Source organism: Octopus sinensis, linkage group LG26, assembly GCF_006345805.1.
Source record: "Octopus sinensis linkage group LG26, ASM634580v1, whole genome shotgun sequence".
Lineage (NCBI taxonomy): Eukaryota > Metazoa > Mollusca > Cephalopoda > Octopoda > Octopodidae > Octopus > Octopus sinensis.
Window position 1 is genome coordinate 17,009,606 of NC_043022.1, and position 26,247 is coordinate 17,035,852.

Consider the following 26,247-nt stretch of genomic DNA (forward strand, 5'->3'; position numbering starts at 1 on the left):
ACTGTTTTATTATAGTTATTGATTAGTTTAGCCTTGTTAAGCATAATGATCTGCATATTTATTCTTAATTATATTCTGGTATATTCAAACACAAATATGCTAATCGTTGTTGTGCATGTCACAGGAAAACTATTTCTCATTTTTACAACATTGTGTTTGTAACTCACTCGATTCGTTGGTGCAAAGATTTCTGGAAGTATTATTGTTTGATTGTAGTTGTTAATTAATTTAATCTCATTAAATATTTAAATGTTTGAAATGAGTAAATATAAATTATAATTTTCTAGAATATTAACTTTAACTTTGGATATGGATATTATTTTATATTTACATTTCTCTACCATCAAGGTTGTGTGTGTTTGTATGCATACATATATTTGTATATATATACACACACACACAAGTGTTGTAGAATGGAGTAGATAAGATCCAGGCTACATATGTTTCATAGTGAGCAGAACTTCAGAAGTGGTAAATATCCAAGCGAGGCGTATACTGATGGCTACTCTTCAGGCCAAGGACGTCTTGATTAAATGAAAGTTTACATTGTCACAAGGAGGTACATGTTAACATGTGGAGAAGTTAGTTAGAGTGTGTAGAGAGCACGGTAGGAGAGGAGGATATATAAACATAGAGGTTTTATATATACATATATTTCATCATCACTTAACGTCTGTTTTCCATGCTAGCATGGGTTGGACAGTTCGACCAGGGTCTGGGAAGCCATGAGTCTGCACCAGGCTCCAGTCTGATCTGGCAGTCTTTCTACAGCTGGATGCCCTTCCTAACGCCAACCACTCCATGTTTTATATATATATATATAATAACGTGTATATATAGAGAGAGAGGTTTGGTAATGCAAACAGGGAAAAATAGAACTCAAAACCTGAGTGTGTATATATATATATATATATTCTATTAATATATAGCAGAAGTATCAGAGTGACTCAGGGGTCGAGAGTTTTGTGTGTTAGTTTGGTAAGTGCTAATACACAAAACACTTGGTCATTGTGTTACTCTGTTATATATATATATATATATATAAACGATGATGATGATGATGATATATATAGCAAAATGGGTCATGAAACAAAAGAAATTGTTGAGAGACCCTTTTGAAGATGTAAATAGAAAACCTACCCCATCTTTGTCACAATTCCATATCCATTTGTCTCTCATTAGTTAATTATTGAGCTACAGTTTTAAAGCAACAGTTTCTCTCTCACCCCTACCTTTACCTTATTGTTCTGTTTCTAAGCTATTAGCTAATTATTGGTAATATATTTTTCATTTATTCCTTCAAGCTAAATCATTCACTCGGCTGCTAGCTAAGGACACATACCAATGTCTAGTTTGTCTGTCATTAGATCCATTTGTTTGTTTTGTATTGAAATTGACAGACAATTATGTCGTTGGTTACAAGGTTCTTTGAGTCAATTGTCAAACTCTATGTAAATTAATTACTACTCCTCATTAATGCATCAAGCACTGACATATGTAAATTTATTACTACTTCTTGTTAATACACCAAACAAAATACTGCATGCATAAATTGTTACTCCTCATTAGTTCATTAAACATTTACCTATGCTAATTAGTTGCTACTCCTTGTTGATGAATCAAACACAGACATATGTAAATTATTTGTTCCTCCTCCTTAATTAGGCACACACCAACACAGGCATCAATTTCAATTAGTTTTTCTCCTTCATGTTTTAGGCAAGTTATGCAATTAAAATTCCTAAAGAACACCATCGATTTATTTTGGGGAAAAATGGAAAGAAATTGCAGGAACTTGAGCTGAACACTGCCACAAAGATTATAATCCCTCGCGCTGATAACACAGACATCATTCGTATTGTTGGCACAAAAGAAGGTGTCGAGAAAGCCCGCCATGAAATACAGTGCACTTCAGACGAACAGGTATGTCAAGACATTTTGCTTCTTTTTCATTGCATCGCAGAAAACTGAACTCAAACTCAACCCTTTTGTAGCAATATTTCTCATGAAATACATCATCTAGGTTTTAATTTAGAGAAATAATCAAGAATTTGGAGGAATTTACTAGAGTAATGAACTTCATAATTAACCCTTTCGATACCAACCTGGCTGAAACTGCCACTGGCGCTGTAGTACAAATGTCTTGTTTTCATAAGTTTTGAATGAAAATCTTCCACCAAACCTTAGTCACAATTTTTGTTCCTAATACCAACTTAATGATAACTAAGTTGTTTTACTAAATTCTTTGTTATATTTAAAATTAATTGAAAGAAACAGAGAGCATCTCAAAATAAATACAGTAGCAAAAGGGTTAAGCTGGTTTTTCAAAGATATTTCAACAAATGGTTCTTATAAAGAATTACGATGAAAGAACTTCTTACCTGTATGCTGATATCTGAATACATACCTGTATATATTTCTTTCACTTGGACTATAATGTATGTTTGTTTATATTTGCTTCTTTTACTGTTGTTTACACACGTTTTATTTTTTTTCCTTTGTCGTTGTCTTTAAAGGCTAAACTGGCTTTTGAACGTATACCTGTTCCAAAGATCTATCACCCTTTCATTTGTGGACCTCACAACAACAACATCAAATCTCTCATGGATTCTACAAACGTCCGCATTAACGTGCCACCACCGAGTGTAATGAAAGACGAGATTGTGGTTTCTGGAGAGAAGGAAGGTGTGATGAAGGCAAAAAGCTTCATCCTGAAGACTTTGGAAGAGAAGGTAATCCAATGTAGAACCATGTCTTGTCAAAGACTGTTTTAATATTGCATAGCAACACTCACCAGTAATCTGGTTCCCTTTACAATACTATTGGCCCTTATTTACCAGCATTATTAGGAATGTCATTTGACCCCTGTTTTTGTAGTTTCTTTCAATTCTTCTGTGTCTAGGGGACAGGCTTTTATAAGTGTTACTGTCAACAATGGTCTCCATTTTGAGTACACCACGGGTCCTGCTTTATCCCCTCACTCACCCTTCATCATTTTACATTCACTTTCCATGCTGGCATGGGTTAGAAGGATCATTACCATCCACGTCACTTCTTATTCAGTTATTGAATTCCTAAACAGGTCAGATGGACATGTCTTCCTAACACCACCCACATTGATGAGGAGTTGTGTAATTATTGTCATCCATCCAAGGTGTAAAAGCACCTCCTCAGCTGATTGTTTAAACAAGTCCTTTGTAAGATCCTCTCATTATTTCATTCAGTATGAGAATGCATACCCAAACCAGTATGGGATTTTCAGCAGTTTACAGACGAAACTAAACCCAGAGATGCAATAATGAAGAAATAGACAAAAATGGGTTAAGTTGGCTGTAAATGACAATTCTATCTTCGTGGTTAGATTATAAGGAAAAAAGTGCCAAACAGAATGAAGAATGAAATAAAGCATTTAGAGATGATAAAGTGAGAAAGTGACGAAGAAGACTGACCGTTTGTGGCTGTGTATATAAATACGTGTAGGTATATAAAGGTAGTGCTCCAGCATGGCTGCAGTCAAATGGTTGAAACAAGTAAAAGAATATTTATATGTGTTTGTGTAGGAATATATGTGTAGGTGTATGTATTATATATATATATATATATATATATATGCGGATGTAATTGTGTGTTTCTGTGTTTACAGATTTGTATATAAGTGTAGGTTTATGTATGTGTTGGTATGTGTGTGTGTGTATATATATATATGTATAGGTACATAGAATTGCCTGTGATTCTAAGCTTTCTGTTGTTTTCCCTTTTCTAGAAAAAGAAGTGTCAGCCTGTGTCCGTCGAAGTGCGCAAGTGCCAACACAAGTATGTGATTGGTCAGAAGAGAGCTAATATCCAGGAGATTCTGGAAGCAACAGGTGTATCTGTTGAGGTACCAAGTTTGGAAAGTCCCTCAGGAACTATTACACTTCGTGGAGAAGAGGATAAGCTGGGCCCAGCCCTTACTATGGTATACTCCAAGGTAAACAATACACCATGTGTTCACATTCCTTCTGTTTTGTCTTCTTTTCTTTGTCTGGTCTTCTCATCCAAATGTGTTTCTCTTGATCCCTCTTGTCTCTTTCTTATATATATATATATATATATATATATATATATATAATAATAATAATAATAATAATAATTTGAGGGAATATTATTCCTAACTTACAGGGAAAAATTCAATTTAGAAATACTTAATCAAGTTTCACAAAATATAATATATATTGATATATAATATATATATTGATAAAAGGTGGGTTTTTTCTAATTTATATATAAATCTGTGTGTGTGTGTATCACGTCACTTGTGCAGCGTCTCATCAGCGCAACTGGCAACATGGAATCCCGTACGGCCTGTTGTGTGGTCGGGTTGTCAGTGATTAAACCTGCATCCCCACTGGGTTTGCCTGGTGAGGGGGATTGCTAGAAACCCAGCAGGACTAAGATCAAGGCATGTCAAAAGGACAGATGGACATAGTGTAGGTTCAACAAGCATTGAGCATTAGCATGCACCCTCAGAAATTCCAGGTTGATGTCTGATGTGCTGGAAGACCACTGGGACTGAGGCACCTCTCAGCTTTTGTTAAAGCTTGTCTTTAGGAGAAGGTCACTCTGCTATAAAACCAGGTATGCAGGGAATGGCATTGGACATTTTGGGGATCTTTGGCTTGCACTTGAGATCATGGGGCTCCCACATTGCTGAGCCTGCCACCCATATTGACATGGCTTCTTTCTGGATTATGCCACTAGGATGGAGAAGGGCTTGTTAGGTGCTTTGTGAAGTTGTCTGGTGGTACAGTAATTTCTTGCAGAGTATTGCTGGCATTTTTCATGGACAATGGTCAGTGGTGGTTTTTTTTTAGTCACGAGTGGACAGCCGTCATTATTATCATCATCATCATATGCAGATCTATCAATATGTCTGTCTGTCTATCTATCTATCTATCTATATGCATACATACACCTAAATATAAATTAGAAGTGCACAAAGCAGCCAGCTTTGAATGTATTATACAGATGTACAATCATATTTAACAGATTTGTTGCTTACTCAGATATAGGAAGACCTTATCCTTGTGGAATACGATTGTGTACATGTGTGTGTGTGTGTGTGTGTAATGTTTATACAAAGTCGAAGTTTTTGTCTTATTGACCTTTTCCTTTTTACTTCAGGCAAACAGTGTGATTGTGGAAGAAGTGAAGGCCCCAGCCTGGCTTCACAGGTTCATTATTGGCAAACAGGGTTCCAATATAAAGAAAATCACGCAAAACACTCCAAAGGTAAGATCATCATCATCATCATCATCATTATTATTATTATTGAGTGAGGAGTGCATGCCATCAAAGGGAAATTGGGGTAAAATATCTGAAGCCCAGTATACCCATCATGACTACCCATCTGATAAGGGTACACTAGGCACATGCATCACAACCATATGTGCGTGACATCTCGTATCAAGATAAACAGCGAATGACCTTGCAGGTGGGGCTCAGTTACAATTTTCTTCTGGTCGAGTAACCCATCCCGCTCAAAAGGTCCCTGAATAAGGGTTGTTTAAGGATGTTGAATGAAACACCCATGTTTCCAGAGGTGAATTATTCAAACCCTGAAGAATCCCTCTCAACACATGGCTATGATGCTCCCCCACTACTTCTGCTTGTGTATTCAGTATTCTAAGAAGACTTCTCTATTAAGATGGATAGAAACACTACCTTTTGGCATTAATATTGCTTCTGTAACATTCCGCCAAGGTCAACTTGGCCTTTCATCTTTTCGGGGTCAATAAATTAAGTATCAATTGCGTACTGGGGTCGATCTAATTGACTGCCCCCAACTCCCCAAAAATTCCAGGCCTAGTGCCTAGAGTAGAAAAGAATATTGCTTCTGTAACTAATAATTAATATACATATACATACATATCATTGCTATTATGCAAAAGTGTCCTAAGTCCAAAACGTTGCTTTTTTTCAGAAAATGAAAAAATAGTTTCACCATTCCATTTCTTTTTACATTAGCAACAGTTTCAGCTTAACATTGATACTTTGTTGAGGGCATAAAATCGTAACTGCATGTATGATATTTTCAGTCAGAAATATTTTTGTAAAACTGTCATATTTGGGACTCACTACACTTTGACAATTTTCATCTGAAGCAGCCGGAGGTATGATAGTTTGACCAAAAGAACCGGCTATTGCATGCAAAATTAAATATTGAAAAAAAAAAATGCATTTGGCCAAACGACAGTTTAACATAATAGCAATGATATGTACTTACATACATTCATGTATACATATGTATGGAACTGGTTGTTCTTAGTGTTTATTCCTCCTCCTCCACTGTTTTTTCATTTAATTCCTTTAGGTTCACATTGAATTCACTGAAGGGCAGGACAAAATCAACATTGAAGGACCCCCTGATGAAGTCGAAGAGTGTGTCCAGAAACTGTCTGAGTGTATTGAGGATTTGGTAAGTCTCTTCAGCTCTTCACTTATCATTCACAAACTCACTCGTTTACTGGCGGACACCCACACACACACACACAATAATACACAGGTTCATGTTGTCTTCTCTCCCTTACACACACACACATTCTCTAACACTATTTTTATTGTGTAACCTGTCTGCACACTGTCTGTCTGTCTTTATCTCTCTTTTCTCATTTATACACACACACACATATATCATCATCATCATTGTTCGACCGTGGTCGAGGCAATGGAATTTACCATGCTACGCCAGACTTCACAGTCCATCATGGCATTACGGAGGTCCTGTTGCTGGATGCCTGTATCCCTGGAGATTGCATCAGGGTAGGAGAGTGTGCGCCCTCTGATATTGCGAGTAGATGGCAGCACACACATATGGTCAGCTTGTTTCAGCTTCTGTCCACCAAATCCACTCCCCACGCTTTGGACCAGCCTGGTGGACATTTGCCCCGGGTGTCATGCAGTGGAACTGAACCTAATACCACATGGCTGGGAAGCTAACTCCTTTACCACATGGCCATCTTGATGCAAATATGAATGCTTTCTCTTTCTTGCACACTGACACTCTCGCGACTGTCTCTTCCACCCCCCACTCCCTTCACATATCTTTTATCTTTTACTTGTTTCAGTCATTAGGCTATGGTCATGCTGGGGCACCATCTTGAAGAATTTTAGTCAAATGAATCAAGCCCAGTACTTTTTTTTAATGCCTGGTACTTATTGTATTGGTCTCTTTTGCTGAACTGCTAAGTTATAAGGATATAACACACCAAAACCGGTTTTCAAACTGTATTGGGGGACAAACTCTGACACACACACACATACGATGGGCTTCTTTCAGTTTCTGTCTACCAAATCCACTCTCATGGCTTTGGTCATTCCTAGACCATAGCAGAAGACACTTGCCCATGGTGCCACACAGTGGGACTGAACCTGGAGCCATATGGTTGGGAAGCAAACTTCTTATCACACAGCTACGCCTGCACCTATGCTAACATAAACACTCTCTCTCTCACCCAAACCATTCCAATCACCTCACCACCATTTCTCTCTCTGTCTCCTTCTCATTCACATTTCCCAAACCATTCCAGAATATTCTAAAGACCAAACCAATCAATAGCAACAATAAATTTTCAATGAAAAAACTTAGTTTTTTCAAAGAATGACTCAAACAAGTTCCCAACTATTTATTTTTATTTGTATTATATTTTACTTTAAAAAAATTTTAATTAATGAAAGAATTAATTAGTTTTTGTAATTCTGTTTTGCAGAGGAAAAGAATGGCATTTGCTGAGATTGAAATTGATCAGCGCTTTCACAAACATATCATTGGGAAGAATGGTGCAAATAGTAAGTCTTGGAGGAGAGTGTTTGGGGGGTGGGGATGTGGATGTGTGTTGTGTGTCTATATGGAGATGTGGTTGTGTATGCAGGTGCATCTCTGTGTATGAGTTTGTTCATGTGTAGATGTATGTGTGTTTCTGCGTGTGTGTATTTGCATCTTTGCGTGGGATCTCTCTTGTACTTTGAATTTATTTTTAGTATTATTATTATTATTATTAGCAGTATAGCCTGGTGTTGCTCGGGTTTGTTTTTTAGTTGTGCTTAAGACAGCAGACTGCATTATGTAGCTTGTTATTCCCTTTAAGTGAACATTTTTCTGGTTGAAATACACTGAAAAATGGCGACACAGCAGTCAAAAAATTGTAAAAAAAATAGGGATTTTCATAGAAAAAAAGCACCTTTTTAATGTAAATAAATTTTGGTCTTAACATGGTCCAATTTGAAATTTTACTTCTACAGAATAAAGAGCAAGCCTTCTTCTATCATACTCTCAATTTTGGTCAACTTGCGCCACAGGGTCTCGGAGGAGATAGTGTTAGTTGAAGGCTACCAAATCTGCCACACACACAGACAGACAACTTCAACTTTATATATATAGATTATGATCATCATCATTATTATTATTTAACATCCAGATTCCATTCTGGCATAAGTTGGATAAGTTTGACAGGATTCGATGGGCCCAAGGGCTTCATCATGCTCCTGTGTTTGTTTGACACAATGCGGCCCTTGCGCTAGAAATTGTTGACTTGGCCACGAGAAGGGAAATTCTAATGAAACCTGTAGTTAGACAAGCAAACTGAGGCAAGTTCAATGGTTACAGTTCTTTGCCCACTGTGCACACAAAACAATAACTGTACCAGGGTTTGAACTTGTAAACCTTGTGTTTAACCATCTAGCACCTTAACTTGATACTCATCATAATTCTTATGAAAGATCTAGAATTATGTGTTTATTTAAAGATTGTGTGCCTGGGGCGGGGACGTGATTATCTTCCCTTTGCTGGGTCATGAGGTACATAGGTCAGCTGTGAAGGTCATTAAGTGCAGAGGTCAGTTGTGAAAGGTATGAGGTGCAGAGATCAGCCCTGAAATAAATACGTTGGTCAGACAAACTGGCAAATTTTCTGCTAGAAACTGGGCCCATGGAGAATGCCTGCTGGTGGACAAAACTCCCCAGGGAAAAGCACACACAGGTTCCTGCTGTTAAAAGATGGTGGATGTTGATGTGAAGCCAAAATGAGGGATATATTGTGGGAGGTTACAGGTCTCACCATCCAAATTTAGGCTGTCAATGGTGCAGAGGTGTGGTTTGGGCAGAGAGAGACATACCTTCAGCAACTGTGAGGGACTGGCATCCTATCCTGGATCCTGTGGCATTTTCAAAGTTGACATGGCTAGTGACTGGTGCCCTATGTTTTGTTATAGAAAGTCAGAGTTCCCATTACAAAATTACAATCGTAAATGGCAGCCGTTGTTTGTTTGTTTCTGTCTTTCTTTGTTTATTTATTTGTTTGTTTGTTTGTTCAGTTTCTAGAATCAAAAACGAGACTGGTGTGGCTATTCAGATCCCTTCAGACAGTGACAACAGCAACATTATTAGGATTGAGGGAGACCCGAACGGTGTACAAAGAGCCAAGCAAGAACTCTTAGAAATGGCTCAGAGAATGGTAACTACTCTTTTCTCACTTCTTTTATCTTTATTTAATGTGTATACAGCTGTGACTGTCATCTTCATCCTTTAACGCCCATCTTCCATGTTGGATGGTTTGACCAGAGCTGGCCAGCCAAAGTGCTGCCCGGGCTCCAGTTGTCTGTTTTGGAATAGTTCCTCTGGCTGGATGCCCTTCCTAATGCCTTTATTGGGTTTTCTATTAATACTGACATTGTCAACAGAATCCTTGAGAATATTGCATTACACTTAACCACCCTTCAATAAACCATACTGAATGACTCCTCATCACACTACACTACTTTAAATTTGGCTACCTTACACTGAGCTGCCCTCTGCCACCCTCTACTAAACAATGCAGTTTTGCACTACATCCATGTAGGGCCACTCTGCACTATTCTATAAACACGGTAACACCTCGACTATCGTGGTTGTTATGTTCCAAAACCCTTTGCGATTAGTGAAAAACATATACATATACACACACACACACACATATATATATATATATATATACAACGGGCTTCTTTCAGTTTCTGTCTACCAAATCCACACACAAGGCTTTGGTCGGCCTGAGGCTATAGTAGAAGACACTTGCCCAAGGTACCATGCAGTGGGACTGAATCTGGAACCATGTGGTTTGTAAGCAAGCTACTTACCACACAACGCCTATTTTTTTTTTCATTATTTTTATAATTTGTATATATTTGTTTTATTATATATGCAAAACTACACCACGGAGGAATCGATGTAAGCTTAAATAATAAACCGCGATAGGTGAACCACGATATGGTGAGGAATTACAGTAATTAAAGTTTCTGAATTTTATCTAAGATCAAATGTTTGGTTTCTAGAAAATAATTTCAGCCCCTTTTTTAAAAATCTTTCTTTCTTTAGGAGAATGAAAAAAGCAGAGATATAATAATTGAACAGCGCTTCCACAAAACCATTATCGGAGCTCGGGGTGAGAAGATCCGGGAAATCAGGGATAAATTTAATCAAGTCCAGATCAGCTTCCCCGATGCTGGAAAGAAGAGTGATGTGGTTACTCTGCGTGGTCCAAAGAACGATGTCGACAAAGCATACCAACACCTCAGTCAATACCAACAAGAACTGGTCAGTTTTTATTTTTATGTTTGTGTGTGTGTATTGAGAGAAGCCTATACGTCATGTTAATGCACTTTGCAATATTTTTCTGCTGTTAATTGCAGGAGCTCTGAATTCCTGTGAAATTTGCCCAAATGTGGATATTTTATGATTTTATTTTCACCAATAATACAGGATAATCCAGATCAAGCCCCATTTAATCTCACCTGATAAAGCTTGTGGACGTATTTTAAGTCCACCAGTTTACAGAAACCCAGTGTTTTTATTTATTTATGCTCCTTTATTTATATTTATTTATTTATATTTCTTGGTATTCAATCTTTCTTTCTCAGGTCACCAACAATTATCAAGCCCAGGTTCAAATATTCAAGGAATTCCATAAAAACATTATCGGTAAAGGTGGAGCCACAATTAAAAAGGTAATTTCTCTCTCTTACTTTCTCACACACACACTCTCTCTCTCTCTCTCACATTAAAAAAAAATGATAATTAACTAATTACATATGATATGGGTATAGGCATGGAGGCTGGCTTTGTAACTGTGATTCAAGTCCAATCCTGCTACACAGCATCTTGAGCAAATGTTTTCTACCATTACTGCAGGTTCACAAAGCCTTGTGAGTGGAACTTGATAAATGAAAACTATGCAGAAGCCTATACTCTGTGAGTGTGTGTGTATACACACGCACAGAGTAATCCCTCGATTATCGCAAGCGATATGTTCTAAAACTCCTTGGAATAGGTGAAAATCTGCAAAGTAGAAACAGTACTGTACTGTGTATATTTTTTAATTATATTGTAAATGTAAAATTAGTGTTTTTGCATAAGCTTAAATAATAAACCATGACAGGTGAACCATGATATGGCAAGGGATTGCTGTATATATATTTAATAACCACTCGCGGAGTGGTTGGCGTTAGAAAGGGCATCCAGCTGTAGAAACTCTGCCAGATCAGATTGGAGCCTGGTGCAGCCATCTGGTTCACCAGTCCTCAGTCAAACTGTCCAATCCATTCTAGCATGGAAAGCAGACGTTAAACGACGATGATGATGGAATTTAAAAGTGAGCTACTTCTATAAGTTTCATGTTCTGACATTACAATAGTTGAGTGAGTTTCTATTGAGTGCTGTCTATTGCACAATCTTTCAACCATTCTGCTGTCAGATGAAACCTACAGCAGCCCACACTTAAATCCTGTGTTTATTAAATGATGGGTACATTTTTTTCATTGTTCCTGTCAATAATGGAACAGTACATGCATGGAAGATGGATGTTAAACGATGATGATGATGATGATGATTATATATATATATAAAAGATTCAAACTGGTAAAGAAACTGATACTCTGGTGCTTTGGGACAGCTCCTCCCACCTTGTGATATTCGTTCCACCTGAGTTGCAGAAACAATCCCTTGTTACCTTTACTGTTGTAAAATCAATATCTGTGATTGACCCATTAGAATCTTTTAACCAATAACTCTCTGATCCTGTAAAATTTTTCAATATCTCTGCCCACCCACCTATCCAATCCCTTCCCCAAGTTCTGTTGGGAAATGATTTTTGGTTTTGCTTTCCGTAGATTCGTGATGAGACTGACACTCGGATCGAGTTACCTCATGAGAATATGAATTCTGATATGATCATTATCACTGGCAAGAAGGCCAATGTGGAACTGGCCAAGAAGAAGATTGAAGCAATTCAAAAGGATCTGGTAAGGAACTGTTTTGTGCTCAAAATTATTATTTCATTTTATATAATGTTCCATCCTTTTTTAATTGCTAGTTTGAAAGATTAACCCTTTAGCATTTAAAATAGCCATGTCCAGCCAAAATATTCTCACTGTTTTATGTTCAGACTGGCCGGTCTGGACTCTCACACCCACCCTGCAAGGTCATTTTATAAATAAACAATCACATCATCGAAATCTTAAAGCAAAAAGATAATGTGTGATTACTTGAAAAAAATTGGAATAAATAAGCATTATATTTAACAGAGTAATATGAAAGTGAATGGGTTAAAGAAAATATCTAATATCACCACAATTGGGCCTTTAGAATTTAAACTGGCCAGATCAGACCTCTCACACCTACCTTGCAATGTCATTCTGGAAATAAACAATCATGTCATTGAACTCTTGAAGCTACAGGATAATACTAGATTAATTGAAAACAAGATAAGCATTACATTTGACAATAATTTGAATAGTAAAGGGTTAAAGCTGTTGTTATAGGGATATCTTGTCAATGAGGTCCTCCAAAAGCCCACCACAATCAAGGCGTACCCAACATCTTGGCCTTAATCCAGCAGCTGTTCTGTCAATCCGACATAAATGGGCTCTCATCCAGTGTGGATAACCTTATACATTTTCTTTTATTCTGCCTCTTTAACCCCACATTAGAGTATGGTTCTCTGCCCTCAAAGTTACCTGGGATCCAACTCGGTAACAACCGTCTCCGAATCAGCTTTTCATTTCGGCTTGGATTTCAAGATCTGTGAGTGACCAACATTTCACTGTGGGTCTACAGTCGATGATTTTGGAGTTGTTTATCTCTTGTCAAGCCACTTCAATGCTGGCAACTTCCCCCTGACAAGCCTCAGTGATATCATCCAATGTGGTTTGGATGGAACCAGTCTTTCCTTGCAACTGGTGCCACCACTGATTGTCTGAGAGAACAGCAACAAGATTGGTTGGATTCTCAATCCTTTTCTTCCAAGCTGGCAATCTGGTGAAATTGCCATCATCTCCAGGCTTCATCAGAAGACAAGCTGAGAGTTAGAAGCAGACATGATACCAGTTATTCTTTAATAAGTTTTCTTTCTGAACCTAGAGGAGAGAAAACATCAACATCCTGGTCCCCAAAACCACCTTCCAGGTACCAGCTGAGCATAAGGCCCATTGTGATTGACTTGCCCCCTTCCCACAAATTTCCAGTTTTGTGCCTATAATAGAAAGCATTATTATTGTTTAGCACCGAGTCAGTTCTGGTTGAGCAGACTCACAATCAAACTTTTCAGTTATGACCATCCTATCTTTTTCTATATCAGTTACTACATTGCCGACTGTATCTTTGTAATGTGAGGTAGACATGGGTGCTATTTCTAGCTTATCTAAAGAACGTTGCTATAATATTTTTATCATAGTTTAGATTAAGATTGAGACTTTCTGGGAAAATGGTTTTGGAAGTGGAGGTTCCTGGCCTCTGGAGTGTATTGCAATAGGATGGAGCCAGACTGGTTGGAATTGCATAATGGACAATAACTACTTAATTACAATTTAATTTGGGGTTTTTCTCTTTTGTTCTTTCAGGCTAACATTAAGGAGATTACTGTTGAAATTCCATCAAAGTTCCACAATTCCATTATTGGTGCCAAAGGCCGTTTGATTCGAGCTATTTTAGATGACTGCAGTGGTGTACATATCCGCTTCCCACCAGAAGGAAGTGCCTGTGATAAAGTCGTGATTCGAGGACCACCAGAAGATGCAGAAAATGCTTGCAAACAGCTGCGAGAACTGACAAGTGAAAAGGTAGGAAAGAAACAACAAGCACAACAACATCAATAATAATAACAATAATAATAATGAAGACCAAAACAATACCTGTCGTCATAGGTGCCCTGGGAATGATAGCAAAAGGGGCTGATTGCTACCTAACTCAGATACCAGGAAACCCCAAAATGGCAGAAATTCAAAAGATAGTGCTCATGGGAACTGCTCATATCCTACACAAAATACTTTCTATGTAATCTCAAGTTTTAAAACAAACATAATTTTTATAGACATTCACTAGTACAACACTAAGTACAAAACCAAATATATGGCACCCTAGGCATAACACCAACACGAACTTCCAACTTGTTGTCTCTTGAGGTCTCTGGGTGAGACTTGGAGCCAGCTTGTGCAAATGTAAAGCAAAAGTCAAACATAGAATAATAATAATGATATTAAAACAACTTTCTCTATGCATCCCTCCTCCTCTGTTTGAACAGCTACATCTTCCCTCCCACCCCACAGTTGTGTTTCTTCTCCAGTCCATAACTACATGTCTCCTCTCCTCCCTCCTTTCCTACATGTAATACTAACTTAGAGATCAACGCCAACGTCTGTGAAACACAAGCACAAGACCACCCATGCCTTGCAAAGATGCACCAACAGAGGTGCCACCTACAAACAGAACAGGCTTGCAGAGCCACAGAGAAAACATGAATGACACAAGCCCAGAGCCAACCCCTCGCTTTTCAGTGCCTGTAGACCAGCCATGCCCAACCTGCAGCAGAGTCTTTTGAGCACGCCTCAGACTGAATGGCTCCAGCTGGACACACTGTGCTTTGTCTTCTTCTCCCATGTGATGTCGTCCTTGGTCATCTTTGACAACAATGGATGAATGACAGTGTCCAATCCTGCCGTAGTAAAATTAAAAACCAATTAGAAAATCCACTTTGAATTGAGGAATTGTAGACTTTGCTCCATGTCTGAGGCCTGCAGTTTCTCTCCAATTTTAAGCCATAAAACGGTTCACTTTGTTGCAATATTTGAAACCCTCCATCATCTCAACTAGCCAAAACATTCTCTGTTTCATGTTCAAACCAACCACATCTGACCTCTCACACCTATGCTACAATGTCATTCTAAAAATAAACAATCACATCACCAAAATCTCAAAGCTATGAGATAATGCAGGATTAATTTAAAGCAATTTGACTAAATCAGGATTACATTTGACAGAATAAGCTGAATGTTGAAAGGTTAAACTAAGTTCTGATTTCGTTTTTGGATTGCAAGATTCTTTATATGAGTTTGTGTGTTGAAGCATATTCTGTTGTGTCTGGGGAGAGTCATTTTCTTTTAGTGCCTTATTGAAAAGGTTGCAAGATGCAACGAAAATTTTAGGAAAATAAGAATAAGAAGTAAATGGAAATTTTACCGGTGAGTGTGTTAAATTATAAGGCACCAAAAGAAAATGACTCTCCCCAGACACAACAGAATAACTTCTGATTTATAAGTCAGAATAATGATTTGATTAAAATAGTTCGTCTACTAATTAAAAGATTTCTTTTTTTTTACCATTTTCTGTCTCTCTCTTGCAGCAATTGTCCAGCTATACAGCAACCATTCGAGCAAAACCAGCTTACCATAAATTTCTCATTGGCACCGGAGGTAGTAAAATTAAGAAGGTGAGTGAATTTTGGGTTTAATTTTTTGTGCGTTTTTAGTGTTTTGTGGCATATTTCCAGTTTATAAAAGCTGAACGGATATTGTATGTTCAGTAATTAACAAGACAAATATAGAAAGCTTCTTGTTTGTCTGCACATCAAATTCACTGATCCCACACACAAACACATACATGTGTGTATATATGATCTTGACCACAAGTGTCAGCAATCATGGGCCTGCATACTGAAGTCTGAGGGTTCATAATTTTTCCAGGAACAAGTGATGCCATCCCCTTCTGCTGGTTTACCTAGTTCCCTCTACTAGCCTCCTGCCTTCATGAGTTGTTCCTAAAGGTACAGGGCCCCTTAACCTTTCCAAGGGGACTGGTCCACATGGCATCAAAGCTTGTCCACACAATACTGAGTCAGTATAACACATATCGTGGGGGGTCTGCACCCCATCAGTTCTCTACTTTAACCATAGGACCATCTTCTGCTATTTGGTTCATGATTAAGACCTTTGTGAGACATTACCACCCTGGGGCCAGAACAGAGTAGTGGTGACCAAGAGGTAACTCCTGACTCACCAGCGCCCTTGAATTCTTGGATTGCAGTATTCAGCCCATCCCCTCTAGATGCAGTTTAATGCCTTGCTTGAGATAATTATTTTCTCCAAAAACATCCACAGTGGAGAGCAAAAAAGCCAAACCTTTGGCAAGCAGTAAGAGCGGTCAGTGGCTGCTATATAAAAGTAATATATACATGCAAGATATAGCAAAAGGTACATTAAGATTTTCTGATTATTTATTTAGTATTATTATGATAATGAGAACTGGCTGAATTATTAGCATACCAGACAAAATGCTAAACAGTATTTCATCCATCTCTACGTTCTGAGTTCAAATTCTGGCATGGTTGACTTTGCTTTTCATCCTTTCGGGGTTGCTGAAATAAAGCACCAATTGTGTGCTGGTCAGTTGGGCCCCTGTCCCTCAAATTTCAGACCTTGTAGTAAAAGGTATTGTTCCTATTATCCTTAGGTTCGTGAAAAAACTGGTGCTAGAGTGATTTTCCCCAATGAACATGACAGTGATCCTGAACTTATCTCGGTCATTGGCAAAAAGGAATCTGTGGAACAAGCCAAAGAGGAATTAGAAAATCTAATCAAAAATTTGGTGAGTAGTCTTCATTCTTTACACTTGATCTTCTTCTTCTGTCTCTTGTTTAATTCTTGGTGGGTTTGACTGCTACTAGTATTATTACTACAACTACTACTTCTATAATTATGCTATTACTATTACTACCCCCCACTACTACTATAATTATACTACTACTACTATTACTGTTACTACTACTACTACTTCTATAAGTATGCTACTGCTATTACTACCTCCACTGCAACTGTTATTACTACTACTACAACTACTACTGTAATTATGCTACTACTATTATTACCCCCCACTACATCTTGTACTGCTGTAACCACAACAACCACCCCCCACCTCCACTACAACTTCAACCAGTTATTACCACCACTACTGCTACTACCACCACCACCACCACCACCACTTCCTTCTCTACTCTATTATTCATCCCCTGTCTCCCGTCTTTTTATTGTTTCCAGGACAACATTGTGGAGGGAGAGATCAATGTTGACCCAAAGCACCATCGTTATTTTGTTGCCCGTCGCGGTGGTCTTCTGCGGCAAATTGCTGAGGATTATGGCGGTGTCACTGTCAGTTTTCCACGGAGCGGGGTTAAGAGTGACCGTGTTGTTATTAAGGGGGCCAAGGACTGTGTTGAAGGGGCCAAGCGCAAGATTCTTGAAATTGTTGCTGACCTGGTGAGCATTTCTTTAGCTTTTTCTCTTGTGTGTGTGTGTACAACGGTGCATGTATGTGTATGTAGAGATCATTATAATTGTTTTAATGTCCACTTTTCCATGCTTGCATAGAGTGGACATAGTTTATTTGAAGCAGATTGTCCTTCCTCTTGTCAACCCTCACCTCTTTCCAACCAAGGTAATAGTTTCCTGTGGCCAGACATGTTTTAATGGAAGACTGGAGATGAATGACACCGCTTACATAACAATGACACTTGTTTACAACTATCAAACAATGTCAGGACAAGGACACACACACACACGGACACATGCCTTCTTTTGTTTTCTGATTGCCAAATTCACTACTCACAAGGCTGACCAAAGTAGAAATCAATTATCCAAAATGCCACACTTTGAAACTAAACCCAGAACCATGTGTTTGCGAGGCAAACTTCTAACCACACAGCCACTCCTGCACTTACAATGTTCGCTAATTAATTTCATTATCCATGCTAGCATGGAAAGCGGATGCTAAACGATGATGATGATTTTAATGGAAGTTCTTGTAAAATAACCAAGCTGTTGAAGGGGAGGTAACCAATACAATCTGATCAGAATTTGTTTCATTACTGCTTAATGAAATAATTTTCTAAATTTGACAAAGAGCCTTGCCCAAACCATTTAATCATTCCTCTGCCTAAGAAACATCTAAAAAGTCTTGTCAGTTTGCCTCATGGTCCCAGCAGACAAAATGGAAAAGTGTTGCTTTGGAAGTTGGTGAGGAAGATGTGCTGGAACAGCCACTCTGACTTACAGGGATCACACTTGCAGCTAGCCATCTCCATCCCTATAGTAGTGAACAGGGATGAGGTCTGAGGGCCAAGAATGCCAGTGGTTTAGTCAGAGAAATACAAACAAAAATCTAATTAAATAAATGACGTTAATTAGTTCTTCTGAATGTCAGGAATGAGTTTACTTTAAAGAATGACAGTTTATCTTTCCTTTACAATATTTTTTCTGTTTTCGTAGGATGCACAAGTTGTTGTCGAATGTGTGATTGCACAGAAATACCATCGTACCGTGATGGGTGCCAGGGGGCAGAAGGTGCAGGAAATAACCCGTCAATTTGATGTTGGAATTAAATTTCCAGATCGTCCAGTTAATGGAGGTAAAGAATTTCACGTTTGTGTGTGTGTATGTATATGTTTGGGCTTGTGTGTACCTGTGTTTCAGTCTGTGTGTGTATGCATATATTTATTTGTGTATTTATCTTTCTTCAACAAACACTGGCAACAAAACCATAAACTTTTTTTTTCTTTCAAACACCCCTTTGTGATATTTGTTTCACCCAAATTATACTTCTTTGTCCTTTTTGCTCTCATAGCTGTAGTGAACCAGTGACTGGCCTCTGGTAACCAACAACTCCCATTACATACAAACTACAACATAAAGTAACAAAATACTTGTGTTGTGTCACCTTCCCAATATTAATATTTTATTCAAGGTTGCAACTTTTATGCATCTGTCTCACTACTATTTGGGGTCAGCTTTAGATCAGTGGTCCTCAACCAAGGTCCACATGGCCAATGGGTAGGGTAGGGGCATATGAGATTTTGTTGTTGAAATTTATGTGCAATAAATTTCTACAATATGCCAAATATTTTAATTTTTTGTATAATTGTAATAATATTTGATTACAAGAAAACAGTAAGATTTTGTTTTAAATACATTGAATGGCTATGGAGGTCCAGTAGATTAAAATAGGAAGCAAAAGGGTCGGTCCATAGGCAAAAAGTGGTTGAGATTTAGATTGTCTTTGGAAGCTGTTTGAAGAGGTGATGTGTGGGTGTGAGAGAGAGGTCCCTGTTTACCTCTGTGGCCAGTCAAGCCTGTGTCACTGTACAATCTGAATGGGGCTGTGGATTCCAAAGTGGATTTGTGATCAAATACTTGTCAGTCAGTCAGTCCAGTAGATGGGATTTCACCTCAGTGAGAGAAAGCAGGGCAATGCTCTTTAAAGCTGTTGAGAGGAAGGCCCTGAAATGATGTACATTTTCTCCTGAAACCTATTGGCGTCTGGTATGCAGAATTTCCAACTGACAAGCAAGCTGTATCCAAGCATCTCTCTCTTCCTTGTGAATTATGTTGTTATTGTTCTTAAACTTGTGCAGAACTATCATCATCTAAAGTTCATTTTTCATGCTGGCATGGGTTGAACGGTTTGACACAAGCTGGTAAAGGCCAGGAGCTGCCAGCTTTGGCATGGTTTCTACAGCTGGATGCACTTCTTAATGCCAACCACTTTACAGAGTGTACTGGGTGCTTTTTGCATGGCACCAGCACAGCACTATGGTCAAAGGTTATCCAACTACAGCCATCCTGACTTGTTTCAAACATAGTTTCGAGTGGGCAACATTACTTTGTACACTTTTTTTTAAAGCGTATAAGTGTAATTTATGAGGGATTTTGCTGTTATTTTTAGCAGATCTTGTAACTGCATAGAGCAGTTTTTGAGAAGCTGGCCACATGAGATAAGTCTCCTCATTAGACAAACCTCACTGCTAAAACAAAATCGCAGGTAATTTTTCATTGACTTGTCATTCAAAAAGTCATGATGGCCACAGGTTGCTCATGGCTGGTGCAGAGGCTCCCCAACACTTTTAATTCATTGGGGCATAAGGATTTCTTAAGATTATATAAAAAAGAAACACTCAGAACTTGTCGAGTTTGTTTTGGTTTTTCATTGAGGTTTCCCTGAGTTATCTTTCCTTAGTCTTCTGAAACGAAATTTCAGAAAATGTCCCTTTGTTGTTCCGAATGCATTCAGAACATCCATTGCTGAGTTCCAAATAACTGTAATGGTGAAACACTTGTAGGAACTAAATATTTATACTAATGTTTATTGTAATTTTCCACAACATTGGCTCTGTATATCATAACTAGCAACACTATTGAGCACAGCAGTTGACTAACCATCATATTAGAAGCTGACTGGATGTTGACTATTTGGAGCTCTGACTCATATGGTAGTAGTTGTACACCTAACTGTATATACGATATACAAGGCGGCAAGCTGGCAGAAACGTTAGCACGCCGGGCGAAATGCTTAGCAGTATTTCGTCTGCCACTACGTTCTGAGTTCAAATTCTGCCATGGTCAACTTTGCCTTTCATCCTTTCGGGGTCAATTAAATAAGTACCAGTTACGCACTGGGGTAGATGTAATCGACTTAATGCGTTTGTCTGTCCTTGTTTGTCCCCTCCGTGTTTAGCCCCTTGTGGGTGTAAAGAAATATGTACATACGATATATATGTGTGTGTGTATTTGCACGCACATGTATATTCGTATGAACCTTCACTCCCCTAACCTGTTGTTCTTCTCCTTCCAGAGCGTGTCACAATTACCCCTCCTGAAGATGATGCAGCTACTGCTATCCCCAATGGAGATGTGATTCCAAACGTGGAACCGTCTCTGGACTCTGGCACTAACAAGACCGACGTAATTCTCATCACTGGCAAACCAGAAAACTGTGAAGAAGCTAAAAAGGCATTACTGGTGAGTATCCTTTTCACTGTTTGATAATTACGACTGTAATGATGAGGGAACATGGCCTGGTGCTTAGTGTTACAATCAGGGTTGTGAGATCATGGTTTCAATTCCTGAACATGGCACAATGTGTTGTGTTTTTGAGCAAAACATTTCATTTCATGTTCTTCTGTGACCACTTTGACACCTGATGTATGATATACTGTGCACCTGTACAGGTAATGATGATTTGATGAAGTGAGCTAATGTGCAACATGAACATTTGATCACTATAAACTAATCATTTGTGCAGATCTTTCAGCAAGAGACTGCAGAAGCATCTTTGTCAGCTCTGAGAGACTGCCTAGAAGATGATGATGTCACTAGAACATTGTGAAATCACTCCGATATCTATATATATTTATATTGAAGTTAGATAAGGCCAGATTATGGGATTACCTTAGGTTTCACATGTCGTCAGATCTCCAAACCTGTTGGCTTATCCTTAAACAATGTCCTATATACATGTGATAGGACATACCAATATCCATATGATATCACTAATATTTCTGGAATACCTGATTTGTCACTAGGATACACTGATATCACTGTGATGTAGATGTGACTAAGGTATGGTGATAATCATTAAGATATCTTTGTTGGTCCTGTTCACAAAGATTTTCAAACAGAAGAACATAAAGATAAGCGCTTCCTTCCAACTTTCATTTCATATTCAGTCAGTGGATATTTCAAAAGGAAGCCAGGCTTGGTTTAGCAGCTGATGATCAGAAACGAGCAACTCTGCGTCCTGGAAGTCAGACTTGGATATATACATCATCATCATCATCATTTAACATCCATTTTCCATGCTGGCATGGGATGGACAGTTTGGCAGGAGCTGGCAATCTGGAGGGCTGCACCAGGCTCCGTTTGTCTGTTGTAGCATAGTTTCTACACTTGGCTGCCCTTCCTAATGCTAAACCACTTTGCAGTGTACTGGGTGCTTTTTTGTGGCACCATAAACATATGTATTTACTCCATATTTGATGGCATATAAAACATATTTTTTCCCAAAAAATCACCTCTAGGTGCACTTTGGCCTCTCATATCCTTTAATATACTAAAAACATTTTTATCCTGAAATTGGGGTTTGTCTAATTTTTCCATGGGTCTTTGATGCCATCAAATGTGGTAAGTAAAATTGTTTAAGGATTTGCTAAATCTCAGTCTGTCTTTGTCTCTTCCAATTTCTTCATTTGTTTCTTGGTTTTTGTCTAGGCTTTGGTCCCCATCACCTTGGAAGTGGAAGTACCATTTGAATTCCACCGTTTCATCATTGGTCAAAAGGGTAAAGATGTGCGCAAGATGATGGAGGATCATGAAGTCAGCATCACTGTGCCACCACCTGAAGAAAAAAGCAACATTATTAAAGTGACAGGCCCTCCAAACAATGTCCAAGGGGCTAAACAGGCTCTGGAAGAGAGGTGCACGGCTTTGGAGAGTGAGAAACAGGACAGAGTACGTACTTTCCATCTCTCCCCTTCAACTTCTTTCTCCCTCCCTTTCTTTACTGTTGTGTCAGCAACCTCTGTTCCCACAGCGACATCCTCGTTACGCTGGCAGGTAAAAGAAAGTTAAAAAAGGTCATTCCAAGCCCCCCCCCCCCCCCCCCCGCCTTCCTTTTCTTTCGGACTTTCCTCTGCCTCCCATTCCTGAAGAAGAGCTGTGCTCAAAACATAAAACACCCTTTCTATTTTTTCCTCTGCATTTTATTAATACTTTGCATGTACCACGTCCTCACGTTGTTTTTTTCTGTTTTTTTAATTTTTTATTTACTATATATATCAGTAAGAACTGTAGCTTAAGTGTATGATAACTAAGTGTCTGTAATAACTGGTCATGTCAGTGATGGCCTCTGTTTTCAGCTAATTTAATTATTACTGTTGTCACAATTGTAATCTGTCAATGTAATTCAGATCCAAATACCTGTAATTTACTGGGGCCTAAATATTTAGGTCTTGCACAGCAGTGGAATTGGTTCCATTCTTCTCATTGTTGACTACAAATGTTTCTCAATTGACTTCGTCTTTCACCGTTAATTCACAATTTACTGACGTTACATTTAAGAAATTTATTTCTATTTATGGAAGAAAATTCTGTTAAATGTCAAAAGCCTAAAATATAAAACACAGAGGACATTTTTGTATATTTTAGAGGAGCCACATGGCTTAGTGGTTAGGGTGTTGCACTCACAATTGTAAGATTGTGGTTTCAATGCCGGGACCGGGTGAGGAGTTGTGTTCTTGAGCAAAACACTCCATTTCATGTTGTTCTAGTTGACTGAGCTAGTAAAATGAGTTGTCCCACAACTGACCGGTGTCCTGTGCAGAGAGGAATATATGTGCTAGAAAAACTGGGAATTGGCTCTAAACTATTTATGGACTGATGGGGACTCTACCGTAACCATTTTGTATATCTTTAGTATTTAAAAGTCGTCCTGTATAGTTTACTTGAAAAATACCAGGGTTCATTTCATCATGTCCCCTTTTCCTTTAATTTATGGCCTTACATCATTATTAGGTAAATTTTCTCCCAGCAGATACAGAGGCCCTAGAACTCATGTTCTCTGCTCTTCCTTTTGGTTACTACTGTTGTGAATGGATCCCAAACAGTCTGTCATGTTCAAACTGATTGTTATTGTCGTTCTTCGCTTCTCCTTTCAGCTGTTGCGTAGTTATAAACTGGAGGTTGAGGTGGACTCTCAGTATCACCCAAAGATTATTGGCAGAAAGGGAGCTGTTATCTCCAAGATTCGTTCAGATCATGATGTTAACATCCAGTTCCCTGAACGAAACGAAGTTCAGAACATCATCACCATCACAGGATATGAGAACAATGCCAACTTGGCGAAGAAGGCTATTCTTGAAATTGTCCATGAGTTGGTAGGTATTTCTTTTAAAAGTCTTTCTCTGTGTCTTTATTTGCTTCAGTCATTGGACTGTGACCATACTGGAGCTGATAGATTAAGATACAGGGAGATTAACAATCCAACTTTGGCTGTCAAGGGAAACAGATTCAAATGTTGCAACACACTCACACAGATGTATCCCGAAAGAAGTTTGGTGTGGAAACAAAGCATGTGCAATCATTCATGTTTATATTACTAGAGCTGCTTTTAATTCCCTTTCCCATGTGCCATGCTGCAGCACATCAGCAAACAGACTCACTCTATTTCCATATAAGTTGTAGATCAGAGATTCACTTTGTTCTGAGATGATCCAAGAACATGATATTGATTAAGCCACAATAATGGCAGGGATATTGATATCTGCCATTCTCAGTGATTCTGAGGCAAGTTGTCCCGCCTGATCTGTGACATTCGGGTGTTCTTTAACACTCATTGTGTAGAGATCTTTCCCAAGAGGTATACAGCAGCAAATAAACAAAACACATACTATGTATGTGCAATTGATAATATATTTATACACACACACACACATGTATACATACACACAAGAAGTTTCCAGTTTCCATCTACTAAATCCATTCACAAGACTTTGGTCGACCTGGGGCTGTATGTAGTAGAAGACACATGCCCAAGGTGCCATGCAGTGGGACTGAACCTGAGACTGTTTACCACACAGCCATCCCTGATGCATAATCTATGTGGGTGTGTCTGTACTTGTGCTCATATATGGGTGTATATCTATTTTGTATGTGGGTGGAGTGTTTGTATATATTTATATAAAAACGTCTGTGTTTAAATGTGTCTTGCAGGAGGATATGTCAAGCATCAACGTGAAAATTGACCCTCGTGTCCATCCACGTATAATTGGTACGAAAGGACGCAACGTGCGACGCCTGATGGACGAGTACAAGGTGGACATCAAGTTCCCACGCCCAGACTCAGATGAGCCAGACGTGATTACCATCACCGGCGCTGAAGAGAGCTGTTTAGATTGCCGAGAATATCTTATGGCTTTTGAAGAAGAATATGTAAGTAGCTGCCGTAATGATTCTTGATTTTTGTCTTTGGATTATATTTGTGGGAAGTGGTGGCAGCGACAGACAGGCCTAGAATTAAAGAAGACAAGATTACTCCTGCAGCCTTTAATCCTTTAACCTTCAGATTAACTCTGTCACATGTAATGCCTATTTATTCATATTGTTTTGAATTAATCTTGGATTATTTCAGCTTTGAAATTTCAATGATGTGATTGATTATTTTTTGAATAACATTGTTGGGTATGTGTGACAAATGTTACTGTCCACGCATGATGTGTCCGTGTCCACATGTGTATGTGTCTTCTTGTCCTGACATCAAGAGTTTGTTGTAAATGAATGTCACTCCTTCCCAATATTCTGCAAAAACATGTCTGGCCGCAGGGAAATCTTACCTTGCTTGGAAACAAGGGAGGCTTGGTGACAGGAAGAGCATCCAGTCATAGAAAATATGCTTCAATAAACTCCATCTAACCCATGCAAGCATGGAAAAATAGATGTTAAAACAACGATGATTTATTTTATATATCTTTTTCTTTTTTTTTTTTTTTTCAACAGCTCCAAGATATCATTGACCAAGAATATCTGAAGGAACTCCACGAAACACCCAGCCGACCCGATGTTAATGGGGCGCCAAAAGAATCAAAAGGTTTCTTTGTGAAAGACGCCCCGTGGGACAAAGTCCCTGACACCAACAGTACTGATGAGTTCCCATCCTTCGGAACTGTCGTGCCTCTGCCAAAACCATCCCAGGCTTGGGGGCCGCTCAAGCGAAAATAAACTAAATCTTTCTGTTTTCACTTTTTCTTTCTTTCTTCCTTCTTTTTTTTTTTTGAGATTTTTCCCCCGAAAATATAAAAACTAAAAAATCTTTTTAAATCTAACGAACACTTTAATTCAGTTATATTAATTTGTTCATTATTTTTTTTTTTCCCCCTCAATTATACATATTTAGGTCTGAAACCAGAATATATATGTATTTTTTTTTTTGTTTTGTTTTAATTGTATTATTTTTGTTATTAATAATATTTACTTTTTAGGAGGAGGGGGCATTATTAGCTTTTTTCTTTTTTTTCTCCTCTCTTACCAAAAGAATTTTTGGAATTTCTGGACCCCTGCTTGCCCATTCTCTCTCCTTTTCAACTAC

The 26,247-nt window shown here is 38.4% G+C and overlaps 1 protein-coding gene across 3 annotated transcripts in view; it reads left to right on the forward strand.

Moving 5' to 3' along the window:
• Positions 1-25,900, forward strand: part of LOC115224901 (vigilin) — a 59,167-nt gene extending 33,267 nt beyond the window's left edge. For all 3 annotated transcript variants that reach the window (XM_029795860.2, XM_029795859.2, XM_029795858.2), the window contains exons 6-25: positions 1,720-1,923; positions 2,517-2,732; positions 3,764-3,970; positions 5,164-5,271; positions 6,353-6,457; positions 7,749-7,827; positions 9,351-9,490; positions 10,390-10,608; positions 10,932-11,018; positions 12,180-12,311; positions 13,908-14,126; positions 15,686-15,772; positions 16,792-16,926; positions 17,376-17,594; positions 18,603-18,741; positions 20,962-21,128; positions 22,377-22,616; positions 23,822-24,040; positions 24,876-25,094; positions 25,659-25,900. In XM_029795860.2, coding sequence (XP_029651720.1) covers positions 1,720-1,923; positions 2,517-2,732; positions 3,764-3,970; positions 5,164-5,271; positions 6,353-6,457; positions 7,749-7,827; positions 9,351-9,490; positions 10,390-10,608; positions 10,932-11,018; positions 12,180-12,311; positions 13,908-14,126; positions 15,686-15,772; positions 16,792-16,926; positions 17,376-17,594; positions 18,603-18,741; positions 20,962-21,128; positions 22,377-22,616; positions 23,822-24,040; positions 24,876-25,094; positions 25,659-25,880 — 3,363 coding nt within the window. In that variant the 3' untranslated portion in view covers positions 25,881-25,900. The remainder of the gene's footprint in view (positions 1-1,719; positions 1,924-2,516; positions 2,733-3,763; positions 3,971-5,163; positions 5,272-6,352; positions 6,458-7,748; positions 7,828-9,350; positions 9,491-10,389; positions 10,609-10,931; positions 11,019-12,179; positions 12,312-13,907; positions 14,127-15,685; positions 15,773-16,791; positions 16,927-17,375; positions 17,595-18,602; positions 18,742-20,961; positions 21,129-22,376; positions 22,617-23,821; positions 24,041-24,875; positions 25,095-25,658) is intronic.
• The last annotated feature ends 347 nt before the right edge of the window (positions 25,901-26,247 follow it).